Consider the following 16,967-nt stretch of genomic DNA (forward strand, 5'->3'; position numbering starts at 1 on the left):
GATAGCAGGGGAGTGCATTTGAATCAGATCATTAACAACATCACAAAAGGTAGGGTTTAGGACCCCTCGACAATTCCATATTAGCATATTCATTGATAATAAAACAATTATAAAATCAACAGAAAATTAGCAAGAGGGGGAAGAAACAGCACCTCCTTGCTCAATTTGCATGGATGCCTCTGTTGCTTCATTCTCCTCAGAGTTGATTAGCCCATTACTCTCCTTCAGCTGACTCTGAACCTCCAAATTATAATCCCCTCCCTCTTCATCTGCCTTACCCGATTTTTTTGGCCAGAGAGACGGATCGATTCTTTTCAGAAACCCCGTAGGAATATGTAAGACTTTTGTCTTCATGCTAGATGCGGTTTTCCCTTCAGTGGATGTACTGCACTTGGAGATTTCAAAGGGTGGTCGTCGCTCATGTTTAAACAGTTACTGGGATTGCGTCACAAATACCTGATTACCTGAGCTAGCGCAACCCATCTCCACATCCCCGTTAACTCTCCTCACATCTTGCATATCAAGCAAAGTCGTGGTTGCTAGATCTGCCGACGATTGTTTCTCCAAACAAGAGAGTGCTTTGTTTGCTTCTCATTTGCTAATTGGATGTTTCTTCAAGTTTTTATTTTTATTTTTTGTTTGTTAAAAAAATATCATTTTCTGTGTTTTTGTTTGTGTTCTTTTGCTTCTATTTTTATTATCTATTTCTTTCCATTTGATCAAAGCTTGAGCTGTGAATTCTGGTGGAAGACTGCGAGGCTGCTACTAACATTTTGATTTTATTGTTTATGTGTTTATTTTTCTTTTGTTTTATCTTCTATTTCTAGTATTGGGTTAGCCAGGGCAACAAATGGTGTGACTTCTACAAAATCTTCATATCAAAAAATCCTTCCAGCATCAGAATTCATGAGCTTGGTAAGCAGACTGCGCCCATGAGCAAATTGAAGCAGTGAGTATTAAGAACAGCATTCACTTATATTAATATGGTAAAAATATATGTACATGGTTACATCATTTTCGATGATGGTGATTTGATTTATCATGGTTTTTTATATGCTGCAAATCTTGCTAATATTGATTTACTTTTTTCCTTCATATCTTCAGAAAGCAAAGCGTAGCAATCAGAAGGATATAGCAAAACTTCAAGAGGTCAGAGATATGCCCAAGCATTGAATAATCAAGATGAAGGTAATGAGATTAATTGTTGAGATGAGATCTGCTATATATATACGTGTGTGTAAACTGCATATGCTTGGGCTCAAAACATTTGAAATTAGAGCAGTTGTTGTACAACTGTTCATCATTGCAAGTTACTTGTCAAAAAAAACTGCTCATCATTGCAAGTTGTAGTGATAGGCAAATTATGTTCACCAATATTGGAAGAGAAATGTATATTTCATTCAATTTATTTATATAGACCTTTTACTCACTTAGGAGAACCCTACCTCTAAAGATGTCATTGACAATTTGATCAAGTAAAAGGTCTAATTTTATTCATTAGCTGTCAAGTTGTATTGTCCTGCATAGTTTTTAGTTGGGTGTAAGGCTATTAAATGAACTAAGCTTCGAGACTACTCAACTACTTGAGCTAACTCACGATGAAGCTATTAGGCAAGTATGGTGGCTGGAGTCTGGACAAGATCCAGCTGTGGTACAAGTCTGACTGGTTAACAAGCCAAACATGATAATTACTAGTTTCATTCTAATAAAGATCCTGAATAGTTGAGTATACCTATGAGACAGTAAACCATAGCAAGCGAGAGTTATATAGCCGATTCATTATTAAGCTGGTGAGATTCTGAGGTGTGTTCAATATTTAATATGCAGTAACAAGTGTAGGAGCAAAAGAATGAATGCAGGAGCTAACTCATTTATTTTAGACTACCGAGCCAGATTTGGCATGGTTCAAATGTCAACAAGCTGAGCTAGAAGCCTAGAACAGCCTTTTTTCTGAGGTTGTCTTAGCCGTAGGTAGGTATATCTATTTCCTCTCTTCTCTGGTAGCTTAGCAAATATAGGCACTATATAGGTGTGTGAACATTCAACCAGTAATGTACCTCAAGGGCAGAACAGTCAGTTGGGAACCACTCATTAAGTGGAGGTCACTAGTTTGAATCTCCTGTATCTCATCTCTAGCTCTTTCAAACCATTTTCCTATTTTGTTGGAGGGTGGAAGTCTGCAAATAGGTAGAATTCCTTTCCGTTTTGAAAAAATGTGGTTGAGCATGGATAATTTTGTCGATAAAGTGAAGACATGGTGGGCTTCCTATTTGTTCCAAGGAACTCCAAGTTTTATTCTAGCTAAGAAGTTGGCTGCCTTGAAGTTGGATTTAAAAAAGTGGAACAAGACGGAGTTTGGCAATGTAACATTTAAGAAGCAGGACCTTTGGAGAAAGTTGAATGTTTTAGATGCTAAAGAGGAGACTCATAGATTAATAGCTGAGGAGAAGTTAGTACAAGTTAATCTTCGTACAGATATTGAAAAGTTGACTCTTTTAGAAGAGATTAGTTGGAGACAAAAGTCTAGGGTGTTGCATTTGAAGGAAGGGGACGCCAATACCAGATTCTTTCATAGAATGGCTAATTCTAACAAAAAAAATAATGGTATTGAAAGTCTAATGGTTAATGGTATCTTGTCTTCTAACCAGGGTATGATTGCAGACTGCATTACTCATTTCTTCATGAATTTGTATCTCGAGCACCAGGTTGTTCGACCTTTTCCAAATGTGTTAGTTTTTCCAATGATATTCGGTGATAATGCAGACTGGTTAGAGAGACCTTTTGAAGAGGCAGAAATCTTTGATGTTGTTCAGAGTTTTCATGGTGATAAATCTCTTGGTCCAGATGGCTTCCCTATGGCATTTTTCCTAACTTGCTGGGGGATTGTCAAGCTTGATCTTATGGCTGTCTTTCACCACTTTTTTGCTAAAGGTCAGTTTGAGAAAAGCTTAAACGATACTTTTATTACTCTCATCCCTAAAATACATGCAGCAAGTGAGATTAAGGATTTTCGACCCATTAGTCTTGTTGGGGGGGGGGGGGGGGGGGTCTATAAAATTATTCCTAAAGTCTTGGCTAACCGACTTCGCATGGTTATGGGGGATATAATCTCAGCATCTCAGAATGCTTTTGTGAGGGATAGATAGATCCTTGACCTTGTTCTTATTGCTAATGAATGTCTTGACAGTAGATCAAAGTCTGGGGTGCTGGGGCTGATTTGTAAACTGGATGTTGAGAAGGCTTTTGACCATGTAAATTGGAGTTTTCTTTTGCAAATGTTAGAAAGAAGTGGGTTCTTAGCCAAGTGGAGACTATGGATTTTCTTTTGCCTATCTATTGTCCGCTTCTCTATCTTGATTAATGGCTCTCCTTGTGGGTTTTTTGGTAGCTCCAGAGGTTTGAGACAAGGTGACCTGTTGTCTCCTTTATTGTTTGTGTTGGTGATGGAAGCTCTGGGAAGAATGTTGGATAAAGCAGTTCATGAAGGCCGCTTGTCAAGATTTAGTGTGGGTAACTTGGAGGGAAAATCCTTGGCAGTGTCTCATCTCCTTTTTGCGGATGACACTCTTATTTTTTATGATGTTGATCTAGACCAGATTTTTTATTTTCCGTATGATTCTTATTTGGTTTGAGGCAGTGTCGAGGCTAAAGATTAATTTAGGCAAGTTTGAATTGGTTCCGGTCGGAGTAGTGCATAATATTGACTTATTGTTAAATGTCCTTAGTTGCAAGCAGAGCTCTCTGCCAATGAAATATCTGGGTCTTCCTTTGGGTGCTAATTTCAAGGATAAGACTATATGGAATCCGATTCTGGAGAAAACGGAAAGGAAATTGGTAGGTTGGAAACGCTTGTATTCATCAAAGGGAGGTAGAGTCACTCTAATCAAAAGTACCCTTTCTAATTTACCCACTTACTTTCTATCTCTATTTCCTATACCTGCTAGTGTGGCTAACTGAATTGAGAAGCTTCAGCGGAATTTCTTATGGGGCGGTTTTGGTGATGAACCTAAAATTCATTTGGTTAAATGGGTTATTGTATGTGCTACTATTTCTTCAGGTGGATTAGGGATAAGGAAGATAAGACTTTTCAATATAGCTCTACTTGGGAAGTGGTTATAGAGATTTGGGATTGAGAAGGATGCCCTTTGGAGACAAGTGATAGAGTTGAAATATGGATGTCTGTGGGGGGATGGTGTACCAAATCTGTTAATGGTCCTTATGGTGTTGGTTTATGGAAGAGTATCAGTCAGGGATGGCCTTCTTTCTCATGCCATATTCTATATGATATTGGTGATGGGTCTAGGGTGAAGTTTTGGCAAGACCGTTGGTGTGGAGAGACACCTTGCAGTTAGTTACCTTGACTTGTTCAGATTTTGCAAGAATAAGGAGGCTAGTGGGGTTGAGCTTATGAAATCCCCCAATAGAGTCCTTTTTTGGGATGTGAGCTTCTTTAGGGGTGTGCACGTTTGGGAGTTAAAGGCTTTGTCAAGTTTCATGGAAACCATATACGGTTCTTCAATAAGGGGGTTTGGTGGGGATAGGATGTGTTGGATTCCTAGCAAAGATAAGGGTTTCTTGGTGAAAGATTATTATAGAATTTTATCTGGTCTTACTATCTTTGGTTTTCCTTGAAGAAGTATTTGGAAGCAAAAGATTCCCTTTAGAGTAGCTTTCTTTGTATGGTTTGCTGCCTTAGGGAAATGCTTGACAATTGATAATTTGCAAAAAAGGAAGGTGTGGATTTTGGATTGGTGCTCTATGTGCAAGAGTAATGGTGAATCGTTTGACCATCTCTTCCTTCACTGTCCCGTTGCTATGGATCTATGGTCTATGGTTTTGGGTTTATTTGGAGTATCTTGGGTTATACCGCATACTATTTTGGGGCTGTTAGTGTGCTGGCAAGGTAGCTTTGATCGTCATCAAAATGGTTATATATGGTCCATCGTTCCTTATGGCTTAATGTGGTGTCTTTGGAGGGAGAGAAATAGTTGTTGTTTTGAAGATATTGAGAGATCTATTCCAGACATCAAGCTATTCTTTTTTAGAACTTTGTTGGATTGGTTGTTTGCTTTGCAAAACCAATCATTCCTTCTTTTATTGATTTCCTAGATTCTTGCAATTTTTGTTTTTGATTTGTTGTCCCCTTGTTCACTCCCTGTGGACTAAGGTGTTTCCTTTTTGATATCAATATATCTTATTACTTATCAATATATATATATATATATATATATAAATATATATATTTAGAGTTGTTATTTCATCATCACTCAAAAAAGCCAGCAAAATTATGCTTAACTTTGCAGTTGCTTTACAAATGTGTGAACCAAATAGATATGTTCTTGAACAAAATTCCATCCCCCTCCACCTCTAGTCCTATATTCTGTTTTAGTTTACCAGAGAAGCCCTTAATCATACAATTGGATACTTTACTTAGTTCTCTATCTTTCCCCTTTCCTTTAAAATCTATTTAGGCTATATTTTGTTAAATTTATATCTTTATCCTTCTCCTGTCCTCTAATATCTATTTAGGCTATATGCTGTTGAATTTATGTTTATGGAGAGAGAATGTAATAGAGAAGTGGGTGACACAGGAAGAGGCATATGCCACACCTCAGTTTTCCTCAAACTCTAAACATCAAGTGCCCACTTTGAAAAAGCTGTTGTCAACTTCAGAGGCAGCACCAGTTACAGAAAATAAAGTTCAAAGTGGACCAGCACCTGGACTGTTGTTTCAGCTTCTTTAAATCCCATGAGATCCATTAAAGGTACTCCACCTTCAGTTGCTATTGGCAAGAGAAAGAGGCAATCCATTAAAGGTACTCCATCGTCAGTTGCTTTTGGCAAGAGAAGAGGCAAGATGAGAAGCTAAAGTTTATATCCAAAGAAGAAGCAGCTGCCCTTAAAGCGAGGGAAGCGGCAAAGAAGAGAGTTGAAGAAAGGGAAAAACTATTGCTTGGCCTCTACAGGCCCTTTTTAATTTGAGTTCATCTCGGAACAAGGGGTATGTTTTTAGCGTTTTTTATTTTTATTTATTTATTTATTTATCCCAACGTAGAAGTTGATGTGCTACTCCACACAATAGATAAAATAACCAAAATGATTGCTTCCATTCAGCTACCTATTTCCTCCTCATAATTAACCCCATATGATTATGAGCGTGTTATGTAGTGCACAATCATGTTGTGAGGATTTAGGGTCTGATAATGCAATGTCGGCCTATCATTTGCTTATCATTTGCTTACTAGTCAGAATGAGTAAACTGTGACTGCTACTATTTCTTGCACTGCGTAATTATTATTATATTGAAACATTAATATTAATATAAATCTTGTGAGGACATAAGATGGCAAATGAAATGGCCTGAGAGGAAAAAAAATGAAAAAGATGTGATGGAGAGGTGTGCATTTGCATTTGGCGTGCCATCTGCTGTGCATAACATTATAGAGATAGTTGTGTACAATGCTTTTGTGGGGTGTGGGGTCTAGGAGAGATTGTTGGTAGGCAACATTTCCCTAATTTTGGAGAGGTTGGTTCTTGGACTTGATTCAAGATGTAGAAGAGATATTTATCTTGATTGTAAAATACATCACTGAAATCATATGGAATGTATCCTTAATTTATTTTTGGAAAGTTCATTTGTAGAAATTTCCTTGCAAATGAACACCATTCTCAGAAAATCCAAAGCAGTTGATTAACTTCATTCCTTAATTTATTTTTGGAAAGTTCATTTGTAGAAATTTCCTTGCAAATGAACACCATTCTTAGAAAATCCAAAGCAATTGATTAACTTCATTCCTGTTTTGGAAAGAGTTTTCCAAAGTGAAACATTTTACATATTTCCAACAACCATAAAATAAACAAAAAAAAAAAAAAAAAAAAAAAAAAAAAAACAAACAAACACAAACACAAACACAAAGCAGATATTCTACCTCTACCCCTATTATCCCAAGGCATCCAAAATATAATTCCCATAATAAAAAAAAAAAAAGTTGGAAGTTTTTCCCATAAGAAAAAGGTTGGAAGTTTTATGGACTTGCTCAAAGGGTGAGCTCGAAACCACACCCAGCTTATGATAGCCACGTCATGGTGGTGCATGACCTACATTGCCGCGCAATTGACTGCATCCTCGCGCAATCGACCCATGTCTCACTGAATGTTCTCGCGCAATCGATCCATGTCCTTGTGCAATCGATCCATGTCTTGCTGCACATCCTCTCGCAATTGCTGCACGTCCTCTCTCAATCGACCCATGTCTTGATGTAAACAAAGCATGGCACGCTGCGCGTCCTCCATGAACATAACCAATCTAGCAGCATGATTCTTTCGTTTGTTTTGGGTATTAGCAATAGCGAGATCTTCTTATAACCACACAAAAAAAATAAATTAATTAATTAATTAAATTATAGGCTTGATTGTTCAAATTGAATCACAAAATCGCTAAATTATATACCTTCATAGGCTTGATTGTTCCCCAAATCAAAAGATATGCAGCTTCCCTCATCAAATTCCTTCGGGTCTTGAAACCTGCGAACGCAAACATACATAAAAGATGCGGTTTAGTTTTATGTGGAGTTAGTTTTCAAGGCTTTCTAACACGAACCAACCAAATGTTGTAAGAGATGGAGGGAAAACGTCTGCATGATTCACCGTCACTGTTGGGGAAGACAATAATATACAGGCACAGCCCCATGGGAGGAGTTTTACTTTTATATAGTTACCTATGTCCACGAATGGGAGTTTATATGGTTGGCTTGGCTACTATAGAGTCTAGGCGATAGACTCACTTGCTCCCAAATCTACAGCTTTTTAATCCTAATAGATCCTTCTTGAAATTTTTCAAGCCATGGTAGCCAAACTCAACCCTAAGAAGCCCATCACAAAGTAAAATTAATATCTTGTAAATAATTATTAGTCTATATATCACATGGCATAATTTATAATATTCTACAATATAAAAATTAAATAAATAATAGAAGAAGAGGAAGAATGAAGAATTACTCGCATTGATATGTGCTCACATGGCATAATTTATAATATTCTTCCATAAAAAAATTAAATAAATAAATAAATAATAGAAGAAGAGGGAGAATGAAGGATTACTCATATTGTTATTGTTATGAATTTCTTGGTAGCAATAGCGCAAACCGAAAATTATGATTTTATTGGTAGCAATAGCACAAACTATGAAAATTATAGAGATGACTTCCGTAGTAAGAGATTGGGAGTCTAAAGTCTAAAGTCTAAACCCACTAAGAGAGAAATTTGTGGGAGAGGTGTGTGTGTGGATTTTCTTTTTATAGACAAACAAAATGGATTTCTGCCGAGAGGGAGAGAGACGTGTGTGAAGATAAACAAAGAGAATTCCGAATTTTTGATAGATGATAGAGTTTTTACGTAAGTTAAAAATTATCCATAAATCAATTTGGTTTGAGAAAATGTATCTAATAATTAATAATAAGAAAAACTAATTTAATAAAATGAAGTGTTGGTAATCAACAATTAATTAAATTTTTGTGTCTATATAAAGAATTGATAAAGCAGTGGAGGAAAAGTTGATGTGAAAAAAAAAAAAAAAAAGTTTACCTATCAAATATGAACAAAATAATAATAATAATAAAAGAAATTGATAGGAATAAAAAGAAGGTGTTTAAGTAAAAATCAAATACGAAACATTTATAATAAAAAAAAAAGTGATAAAACAATAGAGAATTTTATCTTTAAAAAATTACTACAATTTACAATTTAGTGTAAATACAGATTTTCAGTTCAATTTTTAATTAAGTAGAGCGCTATTGATAAGAACAGAAGACCCGTCTACAAATGAAAATTTTTCTCATTAAAATATCTTTTACTAAAAATTTGATAACAACAATTCAATAAATAATATATTTTTAAATGTTGTGAAAATATATTAGGATCATGTTAACGGATACCTTAGAGTAATTATTAATAAACCATAATAGAAAAGTTTTAACACCACTTTTATGAAAAATATAAAAGGATGTCGACAATATTTATTATTTTATTATTGCCCTAATAAAATATTTCTAAAGATAGTTCCTAAACATTTCCCAATATATTAAACAATTCATCTGCACCACAGATGCCATGATGAAATCTCAAAATCAAAGGTTAATAACTCTAATTGTATGATACCGAGATGAATTAAAGTTAGTAATCCAATTGGTTTGACACACCTAAAGATGTCATAATCTATTAGTAGTCTTTTGTTTTGTAAAAGTCCTAACTTTTATAAAAACTTATTGGCTATTGCACGGTAGGACTTGTGCTGTATGAAAGGGGTGATTATAGAATACTCTTGGAGTACTATAAATGCATACTTCTCCCTTTCACATAATTATGGGTCCCACTAATTAAATTTATGGTGAGACCCACAATTCATGTGAGAGTGATGAGTATTTATGGTACTCTCGGAGTATTTAATAATTTTCCGTATGAAAGAAGAAATAGAGTTGGGAACAAGAATAACTATTAATCAACGATAAGACTGCCGTGCACTTTTGGTGCGGTGGTCACTACACAACTATAAATGCTTGTGGGGTGTTGAAGGTAAGGGCCGAGGTTTAAGTCTCCAGAGGAGAGCTTCACATATATATACACTTAAATTAGGTTAGAGTAGAAATTCTATTTTGTATAAAAAAAATAATAATAAAAAAAATCAATGATAAGAACAAATAAGTAGTAAAATTGTTTATATAAAATTTTTAAAAAAAAAAAATTAACTCGTGCGAAGCTCCATATAGTTGGCAAATATTAAATATTTTCACTTATTTCTAAAAATATAATAGAAAAAAAAATCTTTACTTTATTCAATGCTACAATTAATTAAAAATGAATTAAAGAAATCTTCACTTTATTCTTGGATCTGTCCCTTAAAGCATCAGTACCCGTACTGCCATATGGTATATGTGGTATATTTTAGTATCAAAGTATAAAAATGTCCCATTACTTGGTCTTACGATTTTAAAAAATTTACAATTGTGCAACAATATCATCCTAAATTTATGATAGTACTGTAACAACGTTCTAAACCTAAATAATTTTTTTTTTATCCCTACCTAAACATATTTGCCTCTTTCTCTCTCTTCATTGTCTCATCTCCTCTCTCTTTCTCCATAACGATTTGGCCTCTCTCTCTCTCAGGGTGGTGGGCAAATTCTGGCGTGGGTTTAACATGGGTCTGGTGGCGACGGCATGGATCTGGTGGCACAGTGGGTCTGGTGGTTTCGATGGCATGGTCCTCTGATGGAGGCACTCAACCTTGCCTCTGATGATGGGCTACTCAACCTCGTCGATGGTGGGTTGCTCAATCTTGCCGATTACTGGGTTGTGATTTTTCTGGTGTGGGCTCGGTGGTGGGTTATGGTGTGTGGGTGGTTTGAGGGGCTATAGGTTACTTGGATTTGTGTTTTATGGTGCGGTAGTGGAGGCATTGATCTAATGGCAGTGGTGGTTCGATGTGGCAGCGAGGCATGGATGGGTTGCTAGGTTTTTTTTAGCGATCTATTTCCTATCTACCACCCACTACCAAAAAAAAAAAAAGGTTGTAGCTGCTAAAAACGCAAGCATAGGTCCTAAAAACTCAGCTATAGGTTAGCTATAGTTGCGTTTTTTTTAAAAACAGCTAAAAAAAATGTGGCTATAGAGCGCATTTTTAGTAGTGACCATAAATCATCCTTTTCCAGTGGTGATGAGCATATTTATGGTGGTACCCAATTTAAATATCTTATTCAACCCCTTTTTTATAATGATGAGTACAAAAAGTGAAATTTTAGGAGGAAAAAACCATGGTTTTAAAAATCAAACCGAATTGGCCGGTTCTATTAGAAACGAACCTTAATCCAGTCTGGTTATTATTAAAAACCCAAAAATAAGGGAAACCACATAACTGGAAAACAGTGCACTTAAACTAGTTTTAAGCTTTTCTTCATAAATACTTTAGTTGTTGTGTTTTTTAAATAAAAAATAAAAAATAAAAAAGAGAGATCTTGAAAATGTTCTCAAGCATGAAGTGGTGAAACCTGAGACACCCACAGTGACCCAAAAACATCAGAGTTACTATATTTGTGTTGAGGTAGAACCGAAGAAGCCCAAAGATAAGCAAATTTGTAATGATATGATCTATCTGCTTTAGTTGAGGCCTTTTATTTTTGCTACTCTTGCCTCTTGCACATGCACATATTGACAAGAGAGAGAGAGAGAGAGAGAGAGAGAGAGAGAGAGATGAAAATTTAGCAAAAAGTGAGATGGGAAAATTATATGTACATTGTTGAATCAAACATATGCATGTATGGATTTCAAAATGTTGGTAGTTGGCATTAATGAGTAGGATATGTGGTGGGAAAAAAAGACACAGAAAGAGTGATAGAGCTGAAACTAGAAACTACTTGTAGTATTGTACCATAAGTCCTAACTCAAAAACAGAAAAAGGGACTACTTGTCGTTGTAGTACAGCTAGTAGTGGGCTTAGGGGCGGGCTTTTAATCACCTATAGACCTCAGTTTGACGGACCTGAAATGTGAGCCCAACCCTACCAAATTCATGAGGATTGAACCCAAAAATAAAAAGGGCCGACCGGTGAAATTGTGGCATATTGTAAGAGTATTCACATAAGCTCATGTAGAAATTTCAGTTTATTTTTATAGAAAACTTTTTTTTCTCTTTTACATAATTATTTTTCAAAAACATTTATATCAAATTATTTATTTTACACTATAATTTATTAAAATATTATTTCCTTGTAAAATTTTTACTATTCTCTTTGTATATGAGTAAAGAAGCATATTTGTATGTGAATAGTAACTGTATAACTTATCTTATTTTACACAAATTTACATAAATTGATGTGAACTAAGAGAACCTGATTAGTTTCCCTCCCCACTAATTATAAGGGGAAAAAGTGTTTCAAGAGCTTTAAACATTTTTTTGGCAAAAATTGCCAAACGACGGGAATTTCTCTAAAGTTATTTCAAGGGCCCTTTAAGCTGAAAAAAACTTTAAGATTAAAGTTAAATTTTGAAACGGTTAGGAAAAACTGTAAGACTTTAAAACTTATAATTTCAAAACTTTTTAAAAAAACTATTCACTGTAATATGTTATACACTTAAAAGAGTCCGAATTTAGTAAAGATGGGGTATAAATTTATGTTTTACACCATCTAATAAAAAATTATCATATCAGTTTTTACTTAAAACTCAATTTATTTTATCATATCTAATAATATCTCAATAAACTCTTAATTGGATTGAATTTTCAAATAAGTACTAGAATTGATTAGGTGTGATTGTATTTATTCTTTAACAGGTGATAAGATGATGTGGTATGTTAGGATTAAAAAAGGTAAAACTTGAGTTTTACATTACATCTTTATAGTATTTAATGTACTAAAAAAAAAAAAAAAAACCTTTTCATTTAAAATTCTAATTTCTAAAACAATACGAAATGAGCACATAGTATACAGTAAGAGCTTGAAATGAATTAGCGATATAGTATTGGTTTGGTGGCTTTGGTCTATCTAATCCAAAATTTAAACCCAAAATATGGGTCATAACTCATTGAATTTAAAATACTCTTACGAACTGGGAGTCTTATAAATCAAAAACATATTTAAATTCTATTTGCAAAAATAATTTGCATCAAATCTCCCCCCTATTTCTGTTGTAAAAAAATAAAAAATAAAATAAAATATACTCCAAAAGGAACGAATTATTTTCCAAAAGTTGAAGCAAAGAGCCCTAATCTTCGAGGCCCAAATATATTTGTAATAAATTTTTTTTTTTTTTTTTTGAGAGAGAGTTTCACAACCTATGGCTTCCGCTCTTAATGATAACTCTTTTTTTTTTTTTTTGAGAGTTTTAACCTATGGCGTCCGCTCCTGATAATAGCTCTTTATTATCAGACCAAGACAACAATCAGTTTTTGGTGTAGGCGGGGATTGAATCCCAGATCTCTTATACAACCATCAGAGACTTTACCAGTTGAGCTAACTGGAACCCACTAATGATAACTCTTTATCATCAGATTAAAACACCAATCGATTTTTAACGTAGGCAGAGGTTGAACCCACAATAATAAAGTTGTTGATGTTGGTTTCTTTTTTTAATTTTATTTTATGAATCACTAATAAGGTTGTTGAATTTTATTTTATTTTATTTTTTTTAGAAATTGGTTGTTGAAACTTGAATTAAACACGAAAGAATGAATCCATTTTTCATGATAATTTTACCGAACAAATGATAATATTGTATGAGCTATAAAACCATCATCACCATCACCACGTCACCCCCAAAGTATAATCAGTTGTTTAGACTTTTTTTGATAACCAGTTCTTTAAGACTTTAGTTCTCAGTTCTCACCCACGTTTCCCAGTGCATTTCAGTTAAAGCCGCAATCCTTCCCTGAATTTGCATTTAGCATTGACTTTTCCTAGGTCAAATTTCTTACCTTAGAAAGATAAATTCATAATGGAAAAACGTTTGTTGCATTTCTGGGTTGCCACTTTTTTTGTTGAAAGAATTTCCTTCCATTTTCACCAACCCAATTGCAGATTTGCAGCTCTTAGGATATTTGCTTATTGGGTAGTTGAGTGCTTTAATAATATTTTTTTAATTCTATAGGATAGTAAAGAAGGATCTATTTGGACCTAAAAAATGTTTAATTTAAGAATAAGGATCACGATCATTCATATAAAGTTATTTTCATATTGAACTTCTTTTTATTATAAAAGAAATTATATCACGTTATCAATCGACTAATAATATCACTAAAATAATGGTTGAATAAGAAATTTAGGGTTCATTTCCCACCTACAAAAAAAAAAAAAAAAAAAAATCAATTAGTGTTTTGGTCTGATTATAAATAGAAAAAAATCACAATAGCAGACGTCATAAATTAAAATTCTATTAAAAAAAATCAAAAGAAAATCTCGCAAACCACCTTGACCCTATTCCCAAAAGGAGGCAAAGAATCCCAAAGGTCTTTCCAACCAAACTTCATAATTAGAATCATTCAAAAATATTCCCTAATTAGGAGAAATTATTAGGTTGAATTCCACCTGAAAGACTTAATAATTCCTTTTAAAAAGTTATTTTCATCTTAACCTACTTTTTATTATAAAAGAAATTATGTTATGTTATAAATCCACTAATAATATCACTAAAATAATGGTTCAAATCAAAAGAAAATCTTGCAAGCTAGGTTGACCCCATTTCCAAAAGGAGGTAAAGAATCCCAAAGGTCTTCCTAAACCAAACTTCATATCTAGAATCATTCAAAAATATTCTCTAAATAGGAGAAATTATTAGGTCGAACTTCATCCAAAAGATCTAATAATTTCTCATAAAAGAGCTTAGCTCAATGCTTAGAATATTTAACCTACCCAATCTTGAAAAATGTCAATTTGGCCATTTTGCATAATCCCTTTCTCACTACTCTCCCTTCCTTCTTTGGGGTAAGTGCTCACTACCTTCCTCTCTAGTCTTCCTTCCATGGCTATAAATTCCAATGAACTCATCATCTTGTCAATGCCAACATCTATTTTTACACCATCTCCTTTATAGTATCACCCTATAATTTCACCCCTTGAGTTGCAGCTAGCACTCTAGTAGAAGTTATGGGTGGTTCAACTTTTTCATTGAGCCTCATCTTGATGCTAACTGCTTCCATGTTGGCTGTTAGTATGGCCAACAAAGATTGGCATTTTGGCTTTAACTATACCAATTGGCCCTTCAAAGGAGGCCCTCCCCAAAGCCAAAATGATATATCAGGACCCAGAAAGATCGTTGTAGGTGGCTCAGAGAACTGGCAATTAAACTTTAACTACACCGATTGGGCTCTTAAAAATGGCCCCTTTTACCTAAATGATACTCTAGGTGAGTTGCCATTCCTTGTTTATTACTATTGTTTGTCAAAGTGCCATCTAGGTTTTATCATCAACTCATGCTCTTTTAACAAGTGTCCTAAAGATATCAATTAAGAAATACTAATAAATATTCATGTATGAGTTGTGAGTTTTTTAGAAATAAAAATACTCGTGTTAATAATGTGTTGGTTTACATGAACAAATTCACTATGATTGTTTGTACTTTTCCTAATAGTAGGTGTGTAAAATTTAACTTTTCTAGACAAAGGGGAAAAAAAAAAGGCTAAGGTGCAAAACACATCACTAAAGTTTGGAGGGTTTTGAACTTTATACCCTAAAATTTCTGAATTTAGATTTTACCCTCTGAATTTATTTTTTATTTGTATTAGCAACATTTCTATCCATATTCCGTTAAATACCACATAAGCTTGTTATATGTGTTTAATTATTTCAATAAAATTACTTTACATCATTTTTATAATGCCATGTCATTTTTATTATGCCACATGGCATTGTTTTATTAGACGAACAAACACAAGTGGCAAATGAAAATATGGACACATGGATTGTTGATGCAAACGAAATATAATTTCAGGAGGTAAAATTCAAATTCTGAAACTTTAGAGTATAAAATTTAAAACCCTCCAAAATTCAAGAATGTGTTTTGCACCTTAGACTTTTTTGTTTTATTTTTTATTTTTATTTATTTAGAAAAGTTAAATTTTACACACCCTAAAACTTCAAGGGGTAAAATTCAAATGTGGTAGCTCCCCATATCATATGCTATAACTTCTTTTTTTACATTTTTATATGATGCAATGTGGTTGTTGCAGTGTTCAAGTATGATCCACCAACGAACGACTCCACAATTCCTCACAGTGTATACTTGCTACCAAACATCTGGAGCTTCTTAACGTGCGATTTAACAAGGGCAACAATGGTGGCCAATACAACACAAGGAGGGGGCGAGGGATTTGAATTTGTGCTGAAAAAGTGGCAACCCTACTATTTTGCTTGTGGTGAGCGTAATGGCTATCATTGCAAGGCTGGGCAGATGAAGTTCTTTGTCATGCCACTGTTTCGCCAATGGCATTGATGACGAAGGAGCTAAGGATGTTTTATTACTACGTGCTACCTACTACCTAGCTAGGGTTTTTTCCCCCATATTTACTTTCTAAAGTTGTTGCGAGCAAGATTTGTTTTTAGATTATTTCCTTAAGATAAGCAATGAGTGCTAAATAAATCTATGAGATGAGAGTGAATAAGTGTACTTCTATATGGTGATAGTCTGATAGTCCTGCATTGATGCGATGCTTTGATGTAATATTGACTTCATATAGAAAAGCTTTTGAATTTTATGCAATTGGAAAGATTGATCATGTTTGGAGATTAAATTCAATAAAAATTCAGCGTAAATGCTTTATTTATGCTCTACAATAAAATTGTGCCACATAAGAATATATATATATATATATATATATTTCAAATAAAAGAATAGAGACTAATGCATGTACGAGCACATGAGTTTCTAAAAATTTATTCAACCAATATAATTTGAATAATTGAATATTAAAAACAAGACAATTACTGTAACATTTTCTAAAGACTTAACTGAAGAAACACCAGAGGAAGAAAGCTATCAAATTAAGATGTTGATGGAAACAGCTGGAAGAAAGGGCCGCTGAAAAAGCTACCATCGACTGAGAACCTTCCATGCCGATTTGATTCATAGTCAAGAATAGAGATGACATCAATGCCACCAGTGGCCAAACCGAGTTAAGCAGGCCACAACATGGGCAATCACTTGCTTAGTATGAGTGTCATATGCAGTGGCGGAGCCACGTTGAGAAAAGGAAGGCCTTGGACTTCCCTAAATTTTTTTAAATTTCATTTATTGCCTTAATAAATTGAAAAATTATATATAAGTTGTTTGAGGAAAAAAAATATTATGGGTTCTTTACCCAATCAAAACTCAATTGTCTCTCACGTATCTTAATATTCATTAAGAAAAACCCAAAAAAAGATTTTTTTTTTTTTTTTTTTTTTTAAATCCAGTCCATTCCTTGGTCCATTAGCTCCTCCAAGT

The 16,967-nt window shown here is 34.2% G+C and overlaps 1 protein-coding gene across 1 annotated transcript; it reads left to right on the forward strand.

Moving 5' to 3' along the window:
* The first annotated feature begins 14,561 nt into the window (after positions 1-14,561).
* On the forward strand, positions 14,562-16,304 carry LOC126706486 (blue copper protein 1a-like). The gene is made up of 2 exons (XM_050405982.1): positions 14,562-14,891; positions 15,715-16,304. The coding sequence occupies exons 1-2, from the start codon at positions 14,633-14,635 to the stop codon at positions 15,975-15,977; spliced, it is 522 nt and encodes a 173-aa protein (XP_050261939.1). The 5' UTR covers positions 14,562-14,632; the 3' UTR covers positions 15,978-16,304.
* The last annotated feature ends 663 nt before the right edge of the window (positions 16,305-16,967 follow it).

This window comes from Quercus robur, chromosome 11 (genome assembly GCF_932294415.1).
Source record: "Quercus robur chromosome 11, dhQueRobu3.1, whole genome shotgun sequence".
NCBI classification, from domain to species: domain Eukaryota; kingdom Viridiplantae; phylum Streptophyta; class Magnoliopsida; order Fagales; family Fagaceae; genus Quercus; species Quercus robur.